General features: G+C 38.9%; 1 protein-coding gene across 1 annotated transcript in view; it reads left to right on the plus strand.

Annotated features, from left to right (window-relative positions):
• Positions 1-21,243, plus strand: part of adamts3 (ADAM metallopeptidase with thrombospondin type 1 motif, 3) — a 182,437-nt gene that overhangs the window by 75,202 nt on the left and 85,992 nt on the right. The window contains exons 6-7 of the mRNA XM_034117646.1: positions 14,722-14,805; positions 16,408-16,564. Coding sequence (XP_033973537.1) covers positions 14,722-14,805; positions 16,408-16,564 — 241 coding nt within the window. The remainder of the gene's footprint in view (positions 1-14,721; positions 14,806-16,407; positions 16,565-21,243) is intronic.

Below are 21,243 nucleotides of genomic sequence, written 5' to 3' on the forward strand. Positions count from 1 at the left end.
AATCATACAGTGGAGGTATGACTTTGCAGCATTGACAGTTAAGAAGGGTCTGATTTGTTTAACATTTTGCAAGTTGAATTTAATGGTATTGGACACTTTCTTAATATGTTTCTTAAAAGTCAAGTTCGAGTCCATTATAGGTGCGTTCACACCAAGTACTTTTCCCACAGTAGTTCATGAGAACTTTAGTTCATCAGAACTCTTTTAGTTCTGATGAACTAAAGCAGATCGCGTTCAAACCAAAATGAGTTCCTGGGGGTGTATTAGGCAAATGAAGCCGCTGACGTCACTTCTTCTTCTTCTGCTTTGGGTTTACTGGCAGGCCGCAAACAACTTCACGGCAAGTACAGTAGGTGGCGGTATGCACCTTAAAGTTGCAATCCGCCAAAAAACCGAGAGAAGAAGAAGAAAAAAACTTCCGCTTCCGCTGTATGCTTCTGTTTACCTTCCGACCTCAGACACGGTATGGAGTTGACTGAAGTTGTGGTTTTGGTGCTTGTGTTATACAGCTTCGTAACTGAGTTATTTAAGCCAATAACTCAGCCACAAATGCAGATCGACCATTCAAATGCAATAGCAATGCTGACTCGGAGGCGAAGGCGGTTAAGAAGCCTTAACAATGGAATGGACGACGAAAAGCACACGCTATGGACATGTTTCGCCGTAGGACAGCTGAGGATGATGAGCGTTATCACGCCCAAAGAACAGCATCTTCACTGTGATAAATACATACATGTTAAGCATACACACCTGAAGAACTACGTTACACACACACAGGTTAGTCTGTGTACCGCTGCACTGCAGCTGGTTTAAACAAAGACAGTCATGATGCTAGTGCCGTGCAGCAGATCATCTTCACTGTGTGTTGTCGCCCAGGTTGCCCACTGCAATCTTAAACACAGCTATAGTGTATATAATGCAACAAAAAAAAAACGTACCTTGTCCACCAAGAGTCTGGCAATTTCAATCTTTAAATGCTTCCTTCCCAGACATATTTGGGGTGGGACACAATAAATAAAGCTTCGCCAGTTTATAACCGATGAAAACATGATGGTATCAGAATAATCACTTACATGTGATGTATAGGATGCTACACAGGTCACTGTAAAGATAAAGTGTCAGAGGAGAAATAAGCAAGATACATTATCTGTTTAATCGCCATGTAGGTTCTCTTTTATTTATCAGCAGCAGATCAATAAGTGTCAGTCGTATCAAAACAATATAATAACAGTGGCAATATATATATATATATATATAATAACAATAATAGGTAGGCTCAGCAGCAGACACACCTTAGTGCAAAGTTATGCGTCAGTATTAATAACAGTGGCATATATATATTATAATAATACAAAATTGACTGTCCCAGATGTAGGGATAGACTCAGCAGCAGACACACCTTAGTGTAAAGTTATGTGTCAGTATTAATAACAGTGGCATATATATATATATATTATAATAATACAAAATTGACTGTCCCAGATGTAGGGATAGACTCAGGAGCAGACACACCTTAGTGCAAAGTTATGTGTCAGTATTATTAACAGTGGCATATATATATATTATAATAATACAAAATTGACTGTCCCAGATGTAGGCAATTTGGGGTGAAGTGTCTTGCCCAGGGACACAACGACATGCTGACTGCAGTGGGGTTTGAACCTGTGCTCCCCTGATCCGAACACCAACGCACTCATCCACTGCGCCACACGCCTCCCAACAAGTCATTGTATAGTTTATTAACGACGACAAGTTTTTCTTTTCGTTATAATTGCAGGCCTGTTGGATTTAACCAGCTCGCTTAGCACTCCCAGAAGCCCAGCCTGAAAGGTATTTTGTTGCTCCACCTGGAGCGCCGACACCTCCACCTGGCGTGCCGGCGAGTCAGCATGGCGCGCCATCACCATGAGTAGCTGGTCCTGCGATTCCTGGGCCTTGTGTGCATGCAGCAGCCGTTCGTCGTGCATCTCCTTGTTGGCCATGGCATGCCGGTCCTCATTGTCCTTGCTGGCCATGGCACGCCGGTCATCCATCACCATGATGGTGTCCAGGAAGCACCCAGCAGGAGCTAGGCTAACAGGCACAGAGCCTTAGAACACCACATACTCCAAAAGACAGATGATGTAGCTCACATCAGGGCACAGAGCTGCTGCAGCCTCACCTGACCCAGCAGCTCGTTGGCTAAAGCTATTGAATGTTGTGTCGGAAGCATCCTGAGGCCACAGTGGCTTCAGAACATGTATGTAGTCTATCTTAAAAAACATCTTGAATTTATTTGTAGAAAGTTAGTTTGTTATTTAACAGGTTTGGAGACTTTTTTTAGTTTCATACATTTTCAAAAATACATTGTTAGAATTTCTAAAAAGTACTCTTACTCAAACCACTAAAATAATGTAAATGAAGCAAAAGGCTCCTGAAATCCTTTCACATGTACTCACCAGTGTAACGCTGCCTTGCTGTGGTCCCAGTATATTTAAACTGCATGGGATGACGGCTACTAATGAGCACTGCACATGATATATATATTTGGAATGCTTTATGGATTGAAGTGGGGGCTGCATTTTGAATTCTTAAACAAGTTATGCTTATCAGACTGTGGCATGACCTTTGCAACACAAATATAATAAAGTGAGCATGTTTAGCAAGTTTTGATATTGTTGCATGCTGTTTATACTTTTTTTGACATAGAAAAACTATGATTACTAATGTACATATAGCTTTACACTGTGACAGGCTCTGAAAGACTCCAATCCACTTCCGTAGTTGCACTTATGAAGGGAAACAATGGCCTTAATGAGTCCAACTGGTCACAAAAACCAAACATTTTTAGATTTTTAGATCAGGACCTGGTCTTATGTGGTCTAGATGCGAAAAAAGCACTGAAATCTCCCTTTTTTTAATTTTCACAAATAGAATTAAGGTTTCACAAATCTAAAACTGTGTTATAAAGAATGTTTAAACCCTCTGGGATAATCCAGTCCAGATTTGATGAGTCTAGGTATAGTGGTTTTAGATCGGGACCTGGTCTAATGTGGTCTAGATGTAAAAAAAGCAGCAAAATCTTCCTTTTTTGTATTTTCACAAGTAGAATTAAGGTTTCACAAATCTCAAACTGTGTTATAAAGAATCTTTAGACTCTCTGGGATAATCCAGTCCAAATAAATCGACTATGCAGCGATTTAAGAGGTTCAAACACGGAGGATTGTTCGCTCAGCGCTGTAAATTAAATTTCCCTTAACTTTGCCCTTAACTGCCGAATCGGAAGCTCTGAATCGGAAGCCAACTTCAGCGTCGTGTTTATATGTACCTTTGCGTTTGGTTGTTGGAAAGGGAGATGAGGAGGCGCTACCGTGGATTTCCGGAGGGGAAAGCTCACTGATTTCCAATTCAATGGGAAACAGCTCGTTGCCTGAAACACACGATTAGTGCCATGAGTTAGGGAAGCAAATTACAGAACATGGCACACTTATTTACAAGTCAAAACGTTTTTATAGCGGCCAAGAATAGCTAGCGAACTAGCTAGCTAGATATTATTAGCTAGCTCGGTTTCCGGCCTGCTAACAGTGTTACCCAATTCAACCTAGCATTGCTAACTCAATCTACCGAGCAAATAAAAGTACATCTGAGACCAGTATTGTGCAGATTAAAACAGTAAAGTGCATGTAGTATATTTTACCTTCGATTAGTGCCATGAGTTAGTGAAGCAAATCACATAGCGGCCGAGAATAGCTAGCTAGCTGTTAGCCAATTCAGCCTAGCATGGCTAGCTCGATCTACCGAGCCAATAAAAGTACATATGTGACCAGTATTGTGCAGATTAAAACAGTGCAGTGCATGTAGTATATTTTATCTAATTCGTCGTCGTCCTTGGGCAATTCAACCGCCATTTCATCCTCCCACCCCATCGTGCCAGAATCGATGGTCTTTGCTGTGCCGGAGAATGAGGGTCTGTGGCCGAGCAGAGCATCCAAACGATCGTACCACTTGCTGGTCTTCCGACCGTTACCACTCTTGTTATTATGGTCTTTTATTTGTTTGTAGTCCTGCTTTAGTTTCTTTATTTTGTCCCGGCATGAGTGTGCGCTGTGGAAGATTCCCATGTCGGCTAACTTTACCGAACAACGCTGATACATTTTGCAGTTGGAAACTGCCTTCAGTAGAATCTGCTGGATCCCATCCTCCGAGTAAATCGCCAGACGTGCCGACACATCCTCATCACTCCACCGCTCCGATGATTTTCGTATTCTTATTGTTGCCATGATAACTGCTTTCACAAAAGTACTCTCGTTGGTGCGCTGGGCTAATAATGACAGCAAATACGATGGCCGCTCCAAAAAGAAATTCAGAGTTAAACGGGGCGTGGTTTGCATTCCGCACAGCCAATCAGACGTGTGAACTTTTTTCTCCCACGAAAGTCCCTGCTCTCTAGCAGGGACTGAAAACGGGGTAAAAATGGTTCTAATGAACTAATTTAGTTCCTGGGGCTTTTTGGTGTGAACGCAAATATATCGTAGTTCTGATGAACTATTGTGGGAAAAGTACTCCGGTGTGTACGCGCTAAATGACTCCAAGATACTTGATGTGGGGGACTAGTTCTAATTCTGCTCCGTTTAAAAACACATTGGATCCTTCGATTTTGACTGGTCGTTTACTGAACATCATGCATACTGTTTTTTTTGCATTTAACTGTAAGCAAATGTTGTTCAGCCAGTGTTGAACTTTGTCCAATGCATTTGAGAGATAGGATGAGATAATTTCAGTGTTTTTCCCATGTACAAAGATACACATTTTACAAATAGCAGCTGAAGCCAATGCGTGTGTCTTCTTACATTTAATGAAGGCCGTTTAAGTTGGTTATACATTGTGCAGTGATGTGTACGAAAAGGACAACCAAGAACAAATCTGCATAGTCTATTGTAGGCTATGTTGAGTGGAGCAAGATCTGATTTATGTGCATTTTGGTAGACAACATCACAATAGTCCATAATCTGAAGAATACATTGAGAGGCAATTCTCTTACGGACACTGAGCGTAAAACAATTGCGAGAGCAGTGTAAGACACCGATTCCGTAATTGACTTTTTGTATTACATGATTTATATGTAGTTTAAATGAAAGTTCAGAGTCTAGCCATATACCAAGATATTTAAAGCTATCAACTTTATGCAGAGAAGTGCCATCCTTACATTTTATTACTACATTAGGTTTAGATTTGAGCTTCTGCCTGGTACCAAAGACCATAGTATAAGATTGTGTTTTGTTGAGCAGTAGTTCATTGTGTGATGGTAAGATATTAAAATCCGATTGAAGAGAGATCTGAATTTGTGAAAAACGATAATTAATGAGACAATAAGATAACTCATTTATGTAAATAGAAAACAGAAGTGGGCCCAGAGTTGATCCTTGGGTTACACCCTTTTGTTGGATCAACAGGTCAGACTGTTTTCCAATAACAACCACACATTGCTTTCTATTGTGAAGGTACGAGTTAAACCATAACACTGTATTATTAGAAAGGCCAATGCCGTGAAGTTTATCCAAGAGCAGATATCGATCAACGAAATCAAAGGCTTTTGTCAAGTCAATCAAAATTGTGCCTGTGAGTTCACCATCATCTGCAGCAGAGTACAAGTCATTCGAAAATGTAAGTAGCCCAGTTGTTGTGGAGTGATTAGGCCTGAAGCCAGATTGAACCGGAGATAAAATATTATAAGTATTGAGATAATGTGACAGTTGATTATAAATGATTTTCTCCAGAACTTTGGAAATAGAACAGATTATAGAGATTGGTCTATAATTATTTGTATCAAGTAAATCACCACCTTTATGGAGTGGAGTGACGCGTGCATATTTCCAAATAGTCGGCAACTCACAGGTGGACAAAGACAGGTTGAACAAATCAGCAAGTGGGTACATGAGAATATGGGACGTTCATTTTATGAACCTGTTTTCTATACCATCGAGTCCTGCACTGCCATCCACTTTTAATTCTGTGATAGCATTATGAACTTCGTGTGGTAGAATCTTCTTAATAGAAAAATAACTGTTGTTGTATGAATTACTATTAGAAATACCAGTCGACAAATAGGAGTCAGATAGTAGTGTGGAACATACATTAGCGAAATGCTGATTAAATGTTTGGGCAATGGATAATGGGTCATGAATTATTGTATCAGCAGTTCTTATTTTATTAATAGAATGTTTACCTGATTTATTTAAAATAGATTTAATTTTAGTCCAAAATTGCTTGAGATTCTTAAAGTCCGAAGTGAGAGATTCTTTATAGTTGTTGGATTTAGCAATTCGGGTTTTGGTTTTACTCAGATTTCGAAGATGCCTGTATACTTCCCAATCGGCTATAGTTCTTGAATGACGATATATCGACCATCAGTCCCTTTCCCTAAAGAGACTGATGAGTTCAGAATTGATCCAAAGGAGATGTTGACCTTTGACCTTAACCGTTCTCACAGGTGCATGTTTGTTCATGACATCAGTGAACTCTTTATGCAGAAAATCCCAAGCATCTTGTACAAAAGGTATTAGTTGAAATCTGTCCCAATTAAGGGCAACAACATCATTAATAAATAAATCAACATTCCATTTTTTATATTGTCTGATTTTGACTAGTTTTGGAGGCAGTTTAATTAATTCGATTTTCCATATGCAATAAACAATTGAATGATCGCTGAAGCAATCCGACATGACACCAGCTTTTAAGATTCTGTCAGGGTGTGACACCAGTATCCAGTCAAGCAGAGATTGGGTTCTAAGAGTGATACGAGTTGGCTCATTAATTAGCTGTTTAACGTTTAGACTACTGAAAAGTTTTTTCTCTCTATCAGATGATTTATCCAACCAATTTTTGTTGAAATCACCAAGCAAGATTATTTCATTTCCGCAGGAAATGGAGTTGATAGTGTCGATGATGTGGTTAAAAGACTCTGCAGGTGAAGAAGGTGGCCTATAGATGCTACCAATAGTTAAACATTTATTTTCATAAAAAATGATTTTAAGAAAAATGCATTAAAAAATGTAGAGGCTCTATAGAAGTAGCAATTAGCTCAGTCACAAGGTCAGAGGAAACATAAATAGCCACACCTCCACCCCTGCTGCATCTATCAGATCTGTAAAGCAAATCATTTGTGATTTGTAGTTCACTATCGGAAATGTTACTATTAAGCCAAGTTTCAGAGAGTGTGATGATTTTAGGTTTATGTAGGACAACCCATGTCCGAAGTAAATTAATTTTGGGCAATAGACTCCTGATATTCAAATGAATGATTTGTATACCCTTTCATTCATCCAGTCTGGAAATAATAACAAATAATGTTCCTGTCACTTGTTACGCATAAATGTGATTCATGATTGTAAAGATTGCTAGATTCAACCATTAATGTAAAACAGACATACAAAACATTCAAACACAAAAAGAAAAAGACAGAAAAACACAAAACAACCATTAAGAAGGCCCAGCAGCCCTGGACACCAAATACCAATAAAGTAATAGGAGAAACCAAACAACCTTTCAATAAAATCTGAAGCAGTGATTCCACATTTTGGAGTTTCACTAATGAGTCCTCTTATACTAATGGAACATACAGTAATGCATGACATCTATGGACCTCTGTTGGTGACATTAAGTACTGCAACCATGTTCACATCTAAGCTTACATTACATTACATGTTACTTTTTATCCAAAGCGACTCACATACATTCAATACTGTGGACAATCCCCACAGGAGCAATTTGCGGTGAAGTGTCTTGCCCAGGGACACAACGACATGCTGACTGCAGTGGTACTTGAACTTGCTATCCCCTGATTCAAAGTTCAGCGCACCAAGTTCAGCGCACTATTCCACTGAGCCACATTCTCCCCCTTACTGTACACCGAGTTTCCAGTTCATTCCCTATGAAATTTCATTTGACTGCTTTGTAGAAAGTTACAATCAGTGTTGAATTTTAAATATGTATTACATTGCAATATACTGCATTAAAATGTATTGTTCAAATAATTAGTTCTCTATAGTAACTGACTACATGCCTATTGATCACCATCATTTAGTTGAATCATACACTAAACATGACATGCTCAAAAAGGTTGAATATATTGTACAGTTGTTTTGGATTTCATTACTGTCACCACTTGTTTCCAACATTGGGGTCGTGACCCTCACTAGGGGTCGCCAGAGCTTTACTGGGGGTCGCAAGGCCTTCTTGATTGTAATGGGTGTAAGACTCTCTTTTTTTTATTATAACGTTTGCCTATACCTCAGAATTTGATCAATTTCTCTAAAAACATTTAGATACAATAACTGAAAAAATAAACTTCTGAAAAGCGGTGTCTAGCATTTAAAAACTATGCGGTTAATAGATCAAAGGCCAAGCGTCAGGAACAAGACAAATATTGAATTCATCAAAAAAAAGCCTATAAGGGTTGTACGATTCTTAAAAAAATAAAATCTGTTAGGAAATTCTCACAGTAAATGATGTGCTCCAAAATCAATCCATTTACTCAAATGTTCTGCAGTTCGGAGTTCCCCAGTGTTATGTTGATTCTAGCAGATCCACCTAAACATAATACTTATCACAGCAGGTAAACATAGCACTGAGGTACATTTTGGCACGAGTTTATGGACTCCTGAACTTCACACCCACATGACATTCTTGATAATACCATTCAGAAACCACAGGCATTAATCTGCTGCTACATCAGACTCCCCTCCTGGGGTTATACTTTCCATCAGATGTTGGCATGGCATGGCTGCAGGTATTTATATCCCATTCAGCTGCAACTGCACCAGTGATGTCAAACCCAGACAATGTTGGTTGATAAGATCTGGCTCACACCTGACGTCAAAGTCCATCCCAGAGGTGTTGGATTGGGTTAAGGTCAGAGCTCTGTGCTGGCCTAGCCAAGTTCTTCCACACCAAGTGGAAAAACGATTTTCTTCTTGGGCGTGGATTTGTGCACACGGACAATTTCATGTTGGGTCCCAAACTGTTGCCATAAAAGTTGGAAGAACCACCTCACCATGAATAACAGCTTTAAACCCCAATATACGAAAAGCATGTAAATGGTGGTTCCTACGTATTTAGATTTAGGGAAACACGTTGGAGAGGAAGGCTATGATCAATTTTCTTAAACTGAATGTAATTTATTAGGAAAATTAAGTCTACCAAACTGGAGATACAGTAAGAGATTTAGTGGGAATAATACAGGCACCAGATTTAAACAAGGAAGGAACATGTATTATTATTTAGCTGTTAGCTTTGATCAGTTTAGCTATTTCAGGGTTCACCCTTTTTCTCATAAATAATCTCAGTTCTCTCTTGTAACGTTGGGATTGGTGGTCTAACTGATGCCTGTTTGGGATCGACACTGACGGCCTTCATACAGTACGACAGACACACATTCACTGCCACTAATATTTTATATTTTACTGCTGTGCGTCACAAAAAAGACAGCAGGAGACAAACCTCCATGCTGTCAATGTAGCTATGGATTCTAATCGAACCATTTCAATTAATTTATTCTTCATTATGTGCCATATGATACACCATAGAAGGCACTATGTAAGGGCAAATTCTGCTTGCATGCAGTATTGCATCAATGTCTTAATAACAAGTGAATCCACTCACATTCATGCATTATTTTGACAGCCCTAGGGGGAAAAAAGCTTCCATCCTGAAGACAGCACCTAAGAGGACAACATAAAAGAACTGTCGTTATGAAACACTATACACAACATAGAAAGATTTGCGATCGACATTTCATCTGAAAAATAAATCAAGTCAGTGGTATTGATGAGTTAACCTACCAGTCTGCAGCTTTCCTCTAAAGAGATGCACTGAGAAATGTAACACTCATAACAGTGTCTGTGAGCCGGGTGAACGGAGAGGGAGGAGGGAGAGGAAGTGAGTCGTATCGTGTTAATGTTTGGTTGTAGCTGTTGGGAGGTTGGTGTGATGTCGAGAGCGCCCTTTTGACCGACCTTTTGGAAGCGGGCAGATCAGCGTGTGGGAGAACACACAGTGTAATTTTAGCTTGTGGTTTAGCTCATAACGGTACTCTCGAGTGGATGTGAGTTCAGGATCAGCAGCATTTATTGTGTTTTTTCCCGAAACAAATAACCCCTCTGTAGTTGGGGTCACACTGAGCCTGCTGGTTGCTTTATACAGACTAAAACAGTGAGCAGAATCTTCTAGACCTGGAGTATGTCACCCTGCTCCTCCAGCTGCGTTGCATCCAAAGAAGTCGATAAGGCGAGAACAGGACTCTGAGGACAATTGAGAACGTGATTATACGTTGCTGGAATAAATGTGTAATGAGGCAGATAAACTCAGTGACAAATCACTGGCCCAAAGAAAATGAAAGCCATGTGAGGCTGCCTGTCGCTTTATTCTTACGGAGTGTTTGTGCCGCCTGTCCTCACTCAGACTGCATGTTGAGAGGAGGTTGTGTGGCTCAGGTTCTATTTAGCGACATCTAGAAGCTGCTTGACATCCTGCCCGATTCATTGTCTTCATTAAAGCTTTCATTATTTTTATCATTATTGTCATTTGGATTGTCTGCACAGTAATTTGACTATTTGTCGGTATTGTCAAAAGTGACGCCAAAACATCTCCATTGCTCCTGTTGGCTGGCTGCAGTGTCGATCATAGACCCCGCCCTCTTCCAAAAACTGTGCGATCAAGCAAAATATGGTTTCTATCATTCTAGACAGTTGTTATCCCACTGATACATGTTCAAAGTCAGTTTAGAGTAAAGTTGTTATATATATAATACATATAATGGCACTGTTCTAGCGTTAAACACTGAAGAAAGAACATGTCACTTTTGTTACACGGCTGAAATAGAGGGGTATGAGGCATGGCTACAATGGGTGCTCTGTTGGTATTTTGAGCAAAACAATATAAAACAAAACAAAATAGAGCATGTGACAATTTAATCAATTATGTATTTATTTAAATATTATGGTCAGTTGTTGTGTCTTTCTGGCCAAACAGCTGCTGTGAGGCTAACGTAGCAGCTTGGCCACATTGGCAACAACCCTCTGCACATGATGTCAATCTGGTAGCTTCTTTATGCAGGATATTTAGATGTCACCTTTGTGCAGTAGAAGAAGGAGAAGATGCGTCATCAATCTATACATCTAATCATCAATACAATTCATAATGGTCTTGTTTCCAGTTGCCATTTGACAAAGGCATAACAATCAAATGTCATATAAGGTTTCAGCAAAGATCTTCTAATAAAATCCACTGCAATCCAGGCTATAAAATGTTTTGGCTTGTAATGATTGTGTTTCTGTAAATACACTAAGAATGGTGTCAATGTGCTGCTTTATTAAAGGAATAATTTGCATTTCACAATTGTCACAATATCTCGTATTATTGCTGTAAAAAAGATCATTACAGCTCCCCAACTAAGGAGTTACATGCCATATCAAGCTTTTTTAACTTGGAAAGAAAGCAAATACACACTCTGTTTAAGTCTTTGTAACTAAACTTGACACTCTTCTTATTAACTAATTAATCACAATTGATCAAAAGTTACATTTCCTGATACAACATATAAAACTGTTGTCCAATCTATAATCACTTATAATGAACATATTTATGATATGTTTAATCCCTAAAAACTTTGAAGAAACTGATAATATTCTTTCAGCTGCACACGGAAAAAACTGAAATGTTGAAAAATCATTCTGGTGTACACTTGATAACATTACACTAATTGCAATGTATCTCCTGATGCCAGTGAAAAAAAAAAAATGTAATGTTGTGCAATCAATCAAATAGTATTCCCATCATTGATGTTTAATCATAAGACGTGTGGATATTGTCAGGTGTGAAGCTCATACATGTGTAATTGAAAAGCAAAAATAAATTAGGAGACATGGAGGGGAAGTAATTTAAACAGAAAATCCATCAGTGTATTTAATATCATTGAGAGACCAAAGGATACAGTGAGTGACGCCTGTCACTGAGGGGGACATTTGATCCCACTGGCTGATTAACAGAACACATGACAGTGGAAGATAATAAAGTACGAGTAATATATACAGCATAACGAATGTCTAAAAGCGCACGTTGCCTTGTCCCTCAGATTTAAGATCAAGATAAACTTCAGTCAGTGGAGAAGCCTTTGCTCTCACTCACCATGTTGTCTTTACTTCTGAGTCTATAGGGAGCTATAGCAGTCTGAATACTAAACCTGCTTCTTTCTTTCTGCTTCCAATCTATAATCACTTATAATGAACATATTTATGATATGTTTAATCCCTAAAAACTTTGAAGAAACTGATAATATTCTTTCAGCTGCACACGGAAAAAACTGAAATGTTGAAAAATCATTCTGGTGTACACTTGATAACATTACACTAATTGCAATGTATCTCCTGATGCCAGTGAAAAAAAAAAATGTAATGTTGTGCAATCAATCAAATAGTATTCCCATCATTGATGTTTAATCATAAGACGTGTGGATATTGTCAGGCGTGAAGCTCATACATGTGTAATTGAAAAGCAAAAATAAATTAGGAGACATGGAGGGGAAGTAATTTAAACAGAAAATCCATCAGTGTATTTAATATCATTGAGAGACCAAAGGATACAGTGAGTGACGCCTGTCACTGAGGGGGACATTTGATCCCACTGGCTGATTAACAGAACACATGACAGTGGAAGATAATAAAGTACGAGTAATATATACAGCATAACGAATGTCTAAAAAGCGCACGTTGCCTTGTCCCTCAGATTTAAGATCAAGATAAACTTCAGTCAGTGGAGAAGCCTTTGCTCTCACTCACCATGTTGTCTTTACTTCTGAGTCTATAGGGAGCTATAGCAGTCTGAATACTAAACCTGCTTCTTTCTGTTCCTTTAATCCTATTGTTTTATGTCGTTTACAAGGCACATTATATATGATTCAGTCCTACTCTCACATATGGAAAAAGACATCCCCATAAAACATCATCCTTTGTTGTTAACATTTAAGATACATATATACTTTATTGATCCCAAATTGGGACATGTTTTGGTTGCAGCAGCATGTAAAACAAAGTATTGCATATAATAAGAAATAAGAAAGAGTAGAAAAAAAACAATTATACAATATAAATATATATTAATATAAACATTATATCTCAAATAGAAGATAAAACAGAAGAGTGAGAACAAATATGTAGACTATCTGACAAATAAAACACTATTGAAGGGCATATTAAATTAGATATCGTTCCTAATGAGTTTTTTTAGTGTTCTGGTGTCACTGGCTCTGATGCTGCCCCCCCCCAAGCAGACCACAACAAAGAAGAGTGCAGAGATTTCCAACATCTTGCTGCACATGTTGAAGGATCTCAGCTTCCTCAGAAAATAGTGTCTGCTCATCCCCTTCTTGTTCACAGCGTTAGTGTTGATCCTCCGGTTCAGTCCGTTGTCTAAGTACACTCCCAGGTCCTTGTAGTCCCCCACAACCGCCACATCCTCTCCCAGAATGCACAGGGGCTGTGGAGACGATGATTTATGCAGTCCAACTCCAATCTTTCTTTTTGTGTAGATGCTATGTGAATGAATACTATACCTCGTGTTACATTGAATTCTTAAAGAAAATGTAATTTTTCCAGCATTTCTCTATGTCGAAAGGAGAACCATGAAATGGGTAAAAGCAAATGGAGGTCGAAGGAAGCATGAGACCTTAGTGGAGTTGTAAATAGTAGGGTTTAATCAAAAACTATCAAAACGTAATACCTAAATGATTAAACTGCATGAGCTGTGTCAGAGTTTGTTAATGTTTTGATCGCTATTGTTACGTTTTTCTCCCTTCACCCTGGAGGAATGCAATACAAAAACGAAGTATTCAAGGTAAAACTCTGCGAGTAAATTATAAACTGTATAAATGGCAATTTTTTTTGGTATTAATTTGAGTCTTTTCTCCTTTTACTGGTATGGCAATCATATGTTGTGAGGAGCAAGCACAAAAGGACAGGACCTTCCTCCTCGCTGCATTCGCCAGCTCTTTAAAAAAGGCTGTACAATAGTGATTGCTTAAAGGGGACCTATCATGCAAAATGCACTTTTGTACGTCTTTTATACATGAATATGTGTCCCCGGTGTTCCAGGGAACTCACCAAGTGTCAGAAAACACAACCCTCTCTATTTTCCTCCATACCCAAATCTCTAAAAACGGGGCTGCAATGGATCTGATACAGACTGATCCAGATTTGAACATTTCTCTGACGTCAGGACGGAGGAGCTGACCTATCAGGGGAATGAGAGGTTGCCGTGGCATGGTAACAGCATGGTAACACGACGCTCGTAACTCGGCCCCCTCCTTTGCAGGGGGGCGTGGTCAGCTGCAGCGCATGCATAGACAGGGTGGAGGAGAGCAAAATAGAGCGAAATGAGGCATGGCTAAAATGCATGATCTGTTTGGTATTTTGAAAAAGAAAACGTATAAATATACCTTATATAGGTATGGCCCTACAATATATTATTCAAATATAGCATGATAGGTCCACTTTAAGTTTGTGATACATTCATTCATGGTGTGATTCATGAAGAATGGTGTGTTTCTCTCCCCCGCTGAGTGGAAAGTAGAAGCCCATATTGGGCTTATATGAGGTGTTCAGGGCCAATGACGCAAATGCCGTTAAGGTGATGCTATTTGTGTGAGATATTAGCTTCTCGATGATTATGTTTTCCCCCCCTACTTCTCAGGTGAATGAGATTTACCACGACGAGTCGCTGGGAGTCCACATCAACGTGGTGCTGGTGAGGATGATCATGCTGGGGTACGCCAAGGTGAGGCTCACACTCCGTTTATGTTGATTTGCACCAAGAATGTAAAGCATGGTGAGGGCAATATGATTTGTATGCGAGAGAAGTTTTACTGTAGCTCAGAGACAAAACATGTTCCTCCTCACTGCATTGAGTTTGATCACATCACACAGAAGCTGTAGTCTCAGTCTTCATAACAGGGCTGCAACTACTGAGTTTTTTTTTTCATTCCACCCAGTGATTGTTTTAAAAAAGAAACTGTCATCACAATATTTTTTATTTGTATAGCCAAAGGTATTCTGCTCTCACTATGCAGCACAGAGCCACCACACTTCAAATTAGTTTGAGTGTAGTAGTTCCATCTATCCTTTCTTAGATTAATAGGCCTCAAAAGTATTGTAGTTTAAGTGCAGTACTGCATAAAACACAATGACTTCAATACACCCAGGTGTTTTCTTAAAGAGAAATTATGCTTGTTTGGTTTTTACCTTCCCTGCAGTGTGATATATATGTTTTTGTGCATATAAAGGGTGTGTAAATGCTAAAATCCCAAAGTTCCCTCAAGAGGGAGTTTCTCTCCCACACGCTCTCCCCCATGCAAACGCCTCCATTGGACTCTTGGTTTACAGCATGGTAAAGGACAGATACACACATGTCTCTTGTCTGCTACAGAACTAATAAATACAGAGGCATAGTCAATTAGCAAAAATGATCCCTTTGTTGTCGATTAACTTGAGAATAAACATATAGATATGGATTCTTTGTTTGCACAAATCACCCTAAACGTCGGCCAACAAGTTCCAGAAGCCCTTAACATATACATTATTTATGATTCATTTGTAGAAGTTGTTGCTACAGGTCAGCAAAATGCCCCATCCTACCTCTCCACTCTCTGTCCACAACAATGTGTTGTGTTTTCTGCGAGGAAACAAAAGCTTTGAGCCAGAGGTGAAGCATCAACCCATCATCTCTGGCTGTTAGAGCAAACAGTAAGCAAAAGAAAAGCACACAGTGCCTCAGTGGGATTAAAGGCTAACGTTTCATCCCAGGAGAACAAAAACAAAAACAAAACTTTGGCAAAAGCCATGAATTGTCTATTTTTTGTTATCTATTCTCAATTATTTAGTGCTCTAAAGTCTCTGGTCTGCTATTAATAATCTGCTGTCCTGTGCAACATCACAGTGATACAAATTACAAACAAATGTTTCATAGTTTTGTGAGCATGGATGCTTTTTGTTCTCGCTCTGTTATCTATTTTGTATAATTGCCTCAGAGAGGTGATTATTTCTAGTGACACATCCAAAGCCATTATTATTGTAGCATAGATTATAAATAGTGAAGAATACTGCGGGCTTTCTTTTACACATACTCTAAAAATACATTATTTATGATCAACTGGCCTTTTTACCATATGGCGGATGAGAGCAAATTACCTTTTGCTTTCCACTTTCATTATCACCCCAGAGCCCACATCTAAAATATGTTTACACTGAATGCTATGCTTTCCCGATCGGATTACCAATCTATACAGTTTTGTGCTGCTGCCAGAATACTAACATGTTCATTTACACGGTTACAAGGTTCATCGGTAAGCATTTCAATCTCTTTCTCGCTCTTTCCTGTCAGTCCATCAGCCTCATTGAAAGAGGAAACCCATCGCGGAGCCTGGAGAATGTGTGCCGCTGGGCCTTTGTGCAGCAGAAAAGTGACCTTGATCATGCTGAGCACCACGACCACGCAATTTTCCTCACTCGCCAAGGCTTCGGCCCCACGGGGATGCAGGGTAAGGAGCCTGGATGACACAGTAACATTCAAATAAGCCATTTTGCCCTGTACACTGTTACCAATTTAAACACAGCTACAGAAGGTTACCCATGAAATACACACACACACAACATCAACCTGTAAAATGTGTTCTGTGGTTTATTCTGACATGAGTCACACTTATACTGCCCTTCGATTTCATTTTAAGGGATACAGACTGATTTTAAAAGGTATACATTATTTTTGCTAAAGTCTTTTTTCAATTTTAACAAACCATTTTGATGAAAGTTCAAGATCAGATTCAGTCTGATTACATTTTAAATGCAGTTGACATGCCCCACTGACTCAAATAAAAAGGTCCGGGCTCTCGTCTGAAAAAGCATTGCACAATCAGAAAGCCAATTTCTCAGTATCAAGTGCAAATGGTATGACCAACCAGCCGCAGCATCGTTGATTTGGTGCTTAAACATATTTTAAATACTTGCGAATCACAATGGTAAGGCTGGTGGCAATTTCAACTGTCTGCTAGATATTGACATCCCCCCACCACCACCTTTATATTCCTTTAACAGCAGCCAAACAGAAACAGTGAGGGCAACTAACTGTCCCAATCAATACCATTAAAGGCCCATTAAACTGGAATTAAGTCACTTGCACTGCCCCTATGAACACTGGTTGCATTTTTTTCTCCAATTGGAAGCAAACTATGTATGCTTTGTTTTTGGCAGTGGTGGAAAAGGTATTCAGATCATTTACTTGAGTCAAAGTACTAATTCCATTCAACTGCAAGTAAAAGTACTGCATTGAGTATTGTACTTAAGTAAAACTGTTTGAGTCTGATGAGGAAAATGTACTCAAATAATTAAGAGTAAAAGTACTCATTGCAGAAATAAAAATAAGTATTTTAATATATTTTTGCAATATTTTGTATTTTGATCTCACTCATTAAACTGAAATAAACTAAAACCAACTCAAAATCACTTTATTTGAATCTGTTTTATGTGATCCGTATCTCTGGTAGCTGGTACACAAATAACCGATCCACTCATTACTTGTATCAGTCCCACCTTCTTAGTAACTATCATATCAGGTGTTGGTTTGCAAATGCTTTTAAATGTTGACGTCACTAGCAGCTGCCAGAGTCTCTAAACCTTTGAGATGACAGGTCATTAAAGCGTTTTAATATATATAAAAGTTACCTGTGAGTTCATGACCCTCACTTTACAAAGTAGACGTACATTTGAAGTGGTAGTGTACACAAAATAATAAAGGAACATGCGACCGAACTCATTTTTAATTGGGTTTTGGCCCAAAAAAAAACATGTGGTTACGTGCCTCCAGCTTGACAAGGCATAAAATGGATATCAACAGTCGCTGTGATGCAGCTGAGGCTAGAGTGCACAGGGATATGTTATACAGTGTCACGCTCTACCTGCAGCCTCTTTATTTAGGGATGACCTGGTAGATTAGTACCATGTTTTTTTTTCTTTTGAAGCAGATAGACCTACAGTGCCACTAAAGTAAGGCACACACCACTATCTGCTATCCAAAGCGGTCTGGAAAATTACATTATGGAAGCAAAAGTGTGTGTGTGTTTGAGATTATGTAGTTGTTTTCTTATATAACGTTAAAAGTCATATCGACTGATGTAAACACGTAAAAGCAAATCCAAGAAAAACTGTGATATTCATTCATGCTACACTAATACAAATATTTAAAGGTCACCTATTATGCAAAATACACTTTTTCATGTATTTTATACATAAACATGTGTCCCCTCTGTGTAAAGAGATTCTGGAAATGTAAGAAAAAGGGATTTGCTCACTTTTTGTCATGATCCATTTATATAAAAACCTGTCTGAATATGAGCTGATCAGATTTTGGCCACTTGTGTAACCATTATCCAATAACCAACCAAGGTAACCCCCCCACCTTATCACCTGAATCTCCTCCTAGAGCACCATTGTGGTATTTTTAACCAAATATCTCTCAGATGGGCATGGGGAGTGGTACCTTATTTTCATCTAAAGCAGGGGTCTCCAACCTTTCTTCATCTGAGAGCTACTTTGAAATGTTTTGGCCAAGAGCTACTTGCATCACATCGCTTACATTTATTCACATAGCACTCATCAGTTGAATTAAGCTACTTTTGTACACGTGTGAAATTGCAATACCCAAAGCTTATCAACAATTTTAACTTCACATCAAGGTCCAAGAAAACAACAATTTCTCACATATTATTATGGCCAACATAGTAAATACATCACTGAAAATTCACATAAATGTCCAAGAGAAAAAGACAATTTGTTCACTTCTTATTATGGCCCACATAGTAAATACATCACCTTAATCACCACCTTACAAGCATCTTATGGCACATGTGTAAAATAAGTGCATACACTCTTTTTTACAGTCAGTGAGATGACTGGCACTGCATGGAGTCCACCATAGAGGTGTATGCTGGAGTGTACCCACTCAGGTTCACTCTAATTGAGTCATTTAAATGTTCATCAAGGCAAGGCAAGTTTATTTATATAGCACCTTTCAACACAAGGCAATTCAAAGTGCTTTACAAAAATGAAAGACATTAAGAGCATTAAGAAACATATTATAAAATGATATCTAGAAACACTCATTTAAAGGTGGGGTAGGTAAGTTTGAGAAACCGGCTCGAGATACACTTTTTGTTATATTCCATGGAATGCTCTTAACGTCCCGATAGCAATGAATATATTAAGTGCTTTGACAAAAAATCCATAAAAAAATGTCATCTGTGGAAGCCGTAGTACTGTAAACAGCACGACCAATCATTTTAGCCGGCCCGGCTAAAATAACTGGTTGGCCTACCTGCCTGTCAGCCTTCCATCTGTGCACAAACTTATCTCGTGCCCTCATTGGTCATGTGCGCGTTCGTGTGTGTTGGAGGAGGGGCTCTATAAGGAAGTGGCAGATTTTCTCCGGTTGTGTATTTTCAAATTCTAGCGATCTCGAGCCGGTTTCTCAAACTTACCTACCCTACCTTTAAAAGCAATGATATAAAATGACATTTAAAAACACTAATTTAAAAGTAAAGATAAAAAGCAAAGATAATAAAAGTTACAGTGCAGTTTAAGATATGCATATCTCAATTAAAAGCAGCGGCAAAAAGAAAAGTCTTCAGCCTAGATTTAAAAGTAGTAAGAGTTGCAGCGGACCTGCAGGTTTCTGGGAGTTTGTTCCAGATATTTGGAGCATAATAACTGAACGCTGCTTTACCATATTTAGTTCTGACTCTGGGGACAGAAAGCTGACCAGTCCCAGAAGACCTGAGAGTTCTGGATGGTTCATAATTTAGCAGGAGGTCAGAAATGTATTTTGGGCCTAAACCATTCAATGCTTTATAAACCAGCAGCAGTATTTTGAAATCAATTCTTTGACACACAGGAAGCCAGTGTAAAGACTTCAGAACAGGAGTGATGTGATCCACTTTCTTAGTGTTGGTAAGGACTCGAGCAGCGGTGTTCTGAATCAGCTGCAGCTTTCTAATGGATATGTTCGTGAGACCTGTGAAGACACCATTACTGTAGTCGAGTCTACTGAAGATAACAGCATGGACAAGTTTTTCCAAATCCTGCTGTGACATTAGTCTTTTAATCCTAGATATGTTCTTTAGGTGATAGTAGGCTGATTTAGTAACTGTTTCAATGTGACTGTTGAAACTCAGGTCAGAGTCCATGACTACACCTAGATTTCTGGCTTTATCTGTTGTTTTGAACATTGCAGACTGAAGCTCAGCGTTAACTTTTATACATTCTGCCTTGGCTCCAACAACTATTACCTCAGTTTTATCTTTGTTTAATTGGAGAAAGTTCTGACACATCCAGTCATTTATTCGTTCAATACACTTACTCAGTGTTTGAATTGGAGCATAGTCTCCTGGTGAAATGGTTATGTTAATTTGGGTGTCATCCGCATTGCTATGGTAACTTATTTTGTAGTTTTTCATTATCTGAGCCAGTGGTAGCATGTAGATGTTAAAGAGAAGAGGCCCCAAGATGGAGCCTTGAGGTACCCCACATGTCATATTTGTCAACTCAGATGTGTATTTACCTATAGAAACAAAGTTTTTTCTGTCCTTTAAGTAGGATTCAAACCAATTTAGAACTGTTGCCGAAAGTCCCACCCAGTTTTCCAGTCGGTCTAGTAATATGTTGTGGTCAACAGTGTCAAACGCAGCACTGAGATCTAATAATACTAACACTGAGGTTCTGCCACTGTCTGTGTTTAAGTGGATGTCATTGAAGACCTTTGCAAGAGCAGTCTCAGTGCTGTGGTTTGGACGAAAGCCTGACTGGAACACATCCAAACAGTTATTTAAATGCAAGTAATAAAAAAACTACTTTTTCAATGATTTTACCTAGAAATGGCAGGTTTGATATGGGCCTGTAATTGTTCATTACTGAAGCATCTAGATTATTCTTTTTTAAGAGCGGTTTAATGACTGCCGTTTTTAGGGCCTGTGGAAAAACACCTGAGTGAAGAGATGTGTTTACTATATGAAGTAGATCTGAGGCCATGCAATGAAAAACATGTTTGAAAAATCCTGTTGGAATAATATCAAGGCAGCAGGAGGAGGATTTCAGAAGTTGAATAATGTCCTCTAGGTTTTTATCATTAATCTGATAGAATTGTGTCATGGTGTTTGAATTGATATTCGGT

This window comes from Trematomus bernacchii, unplaced genomic scaffold, assembly GCF_902827165.1.
Source record: "Trematomus bernacchii unplaced genomic scaffold, fTreBer1.1, whole genome shotgun sequence".
NCBI classification, from domain to species: domain Eukaryota; kingdom Metazoa; phylum Chordata; class Actinopteri; order Perciformes; family Nototheniidae; genus Trematomus; species Trematomus bernacchii.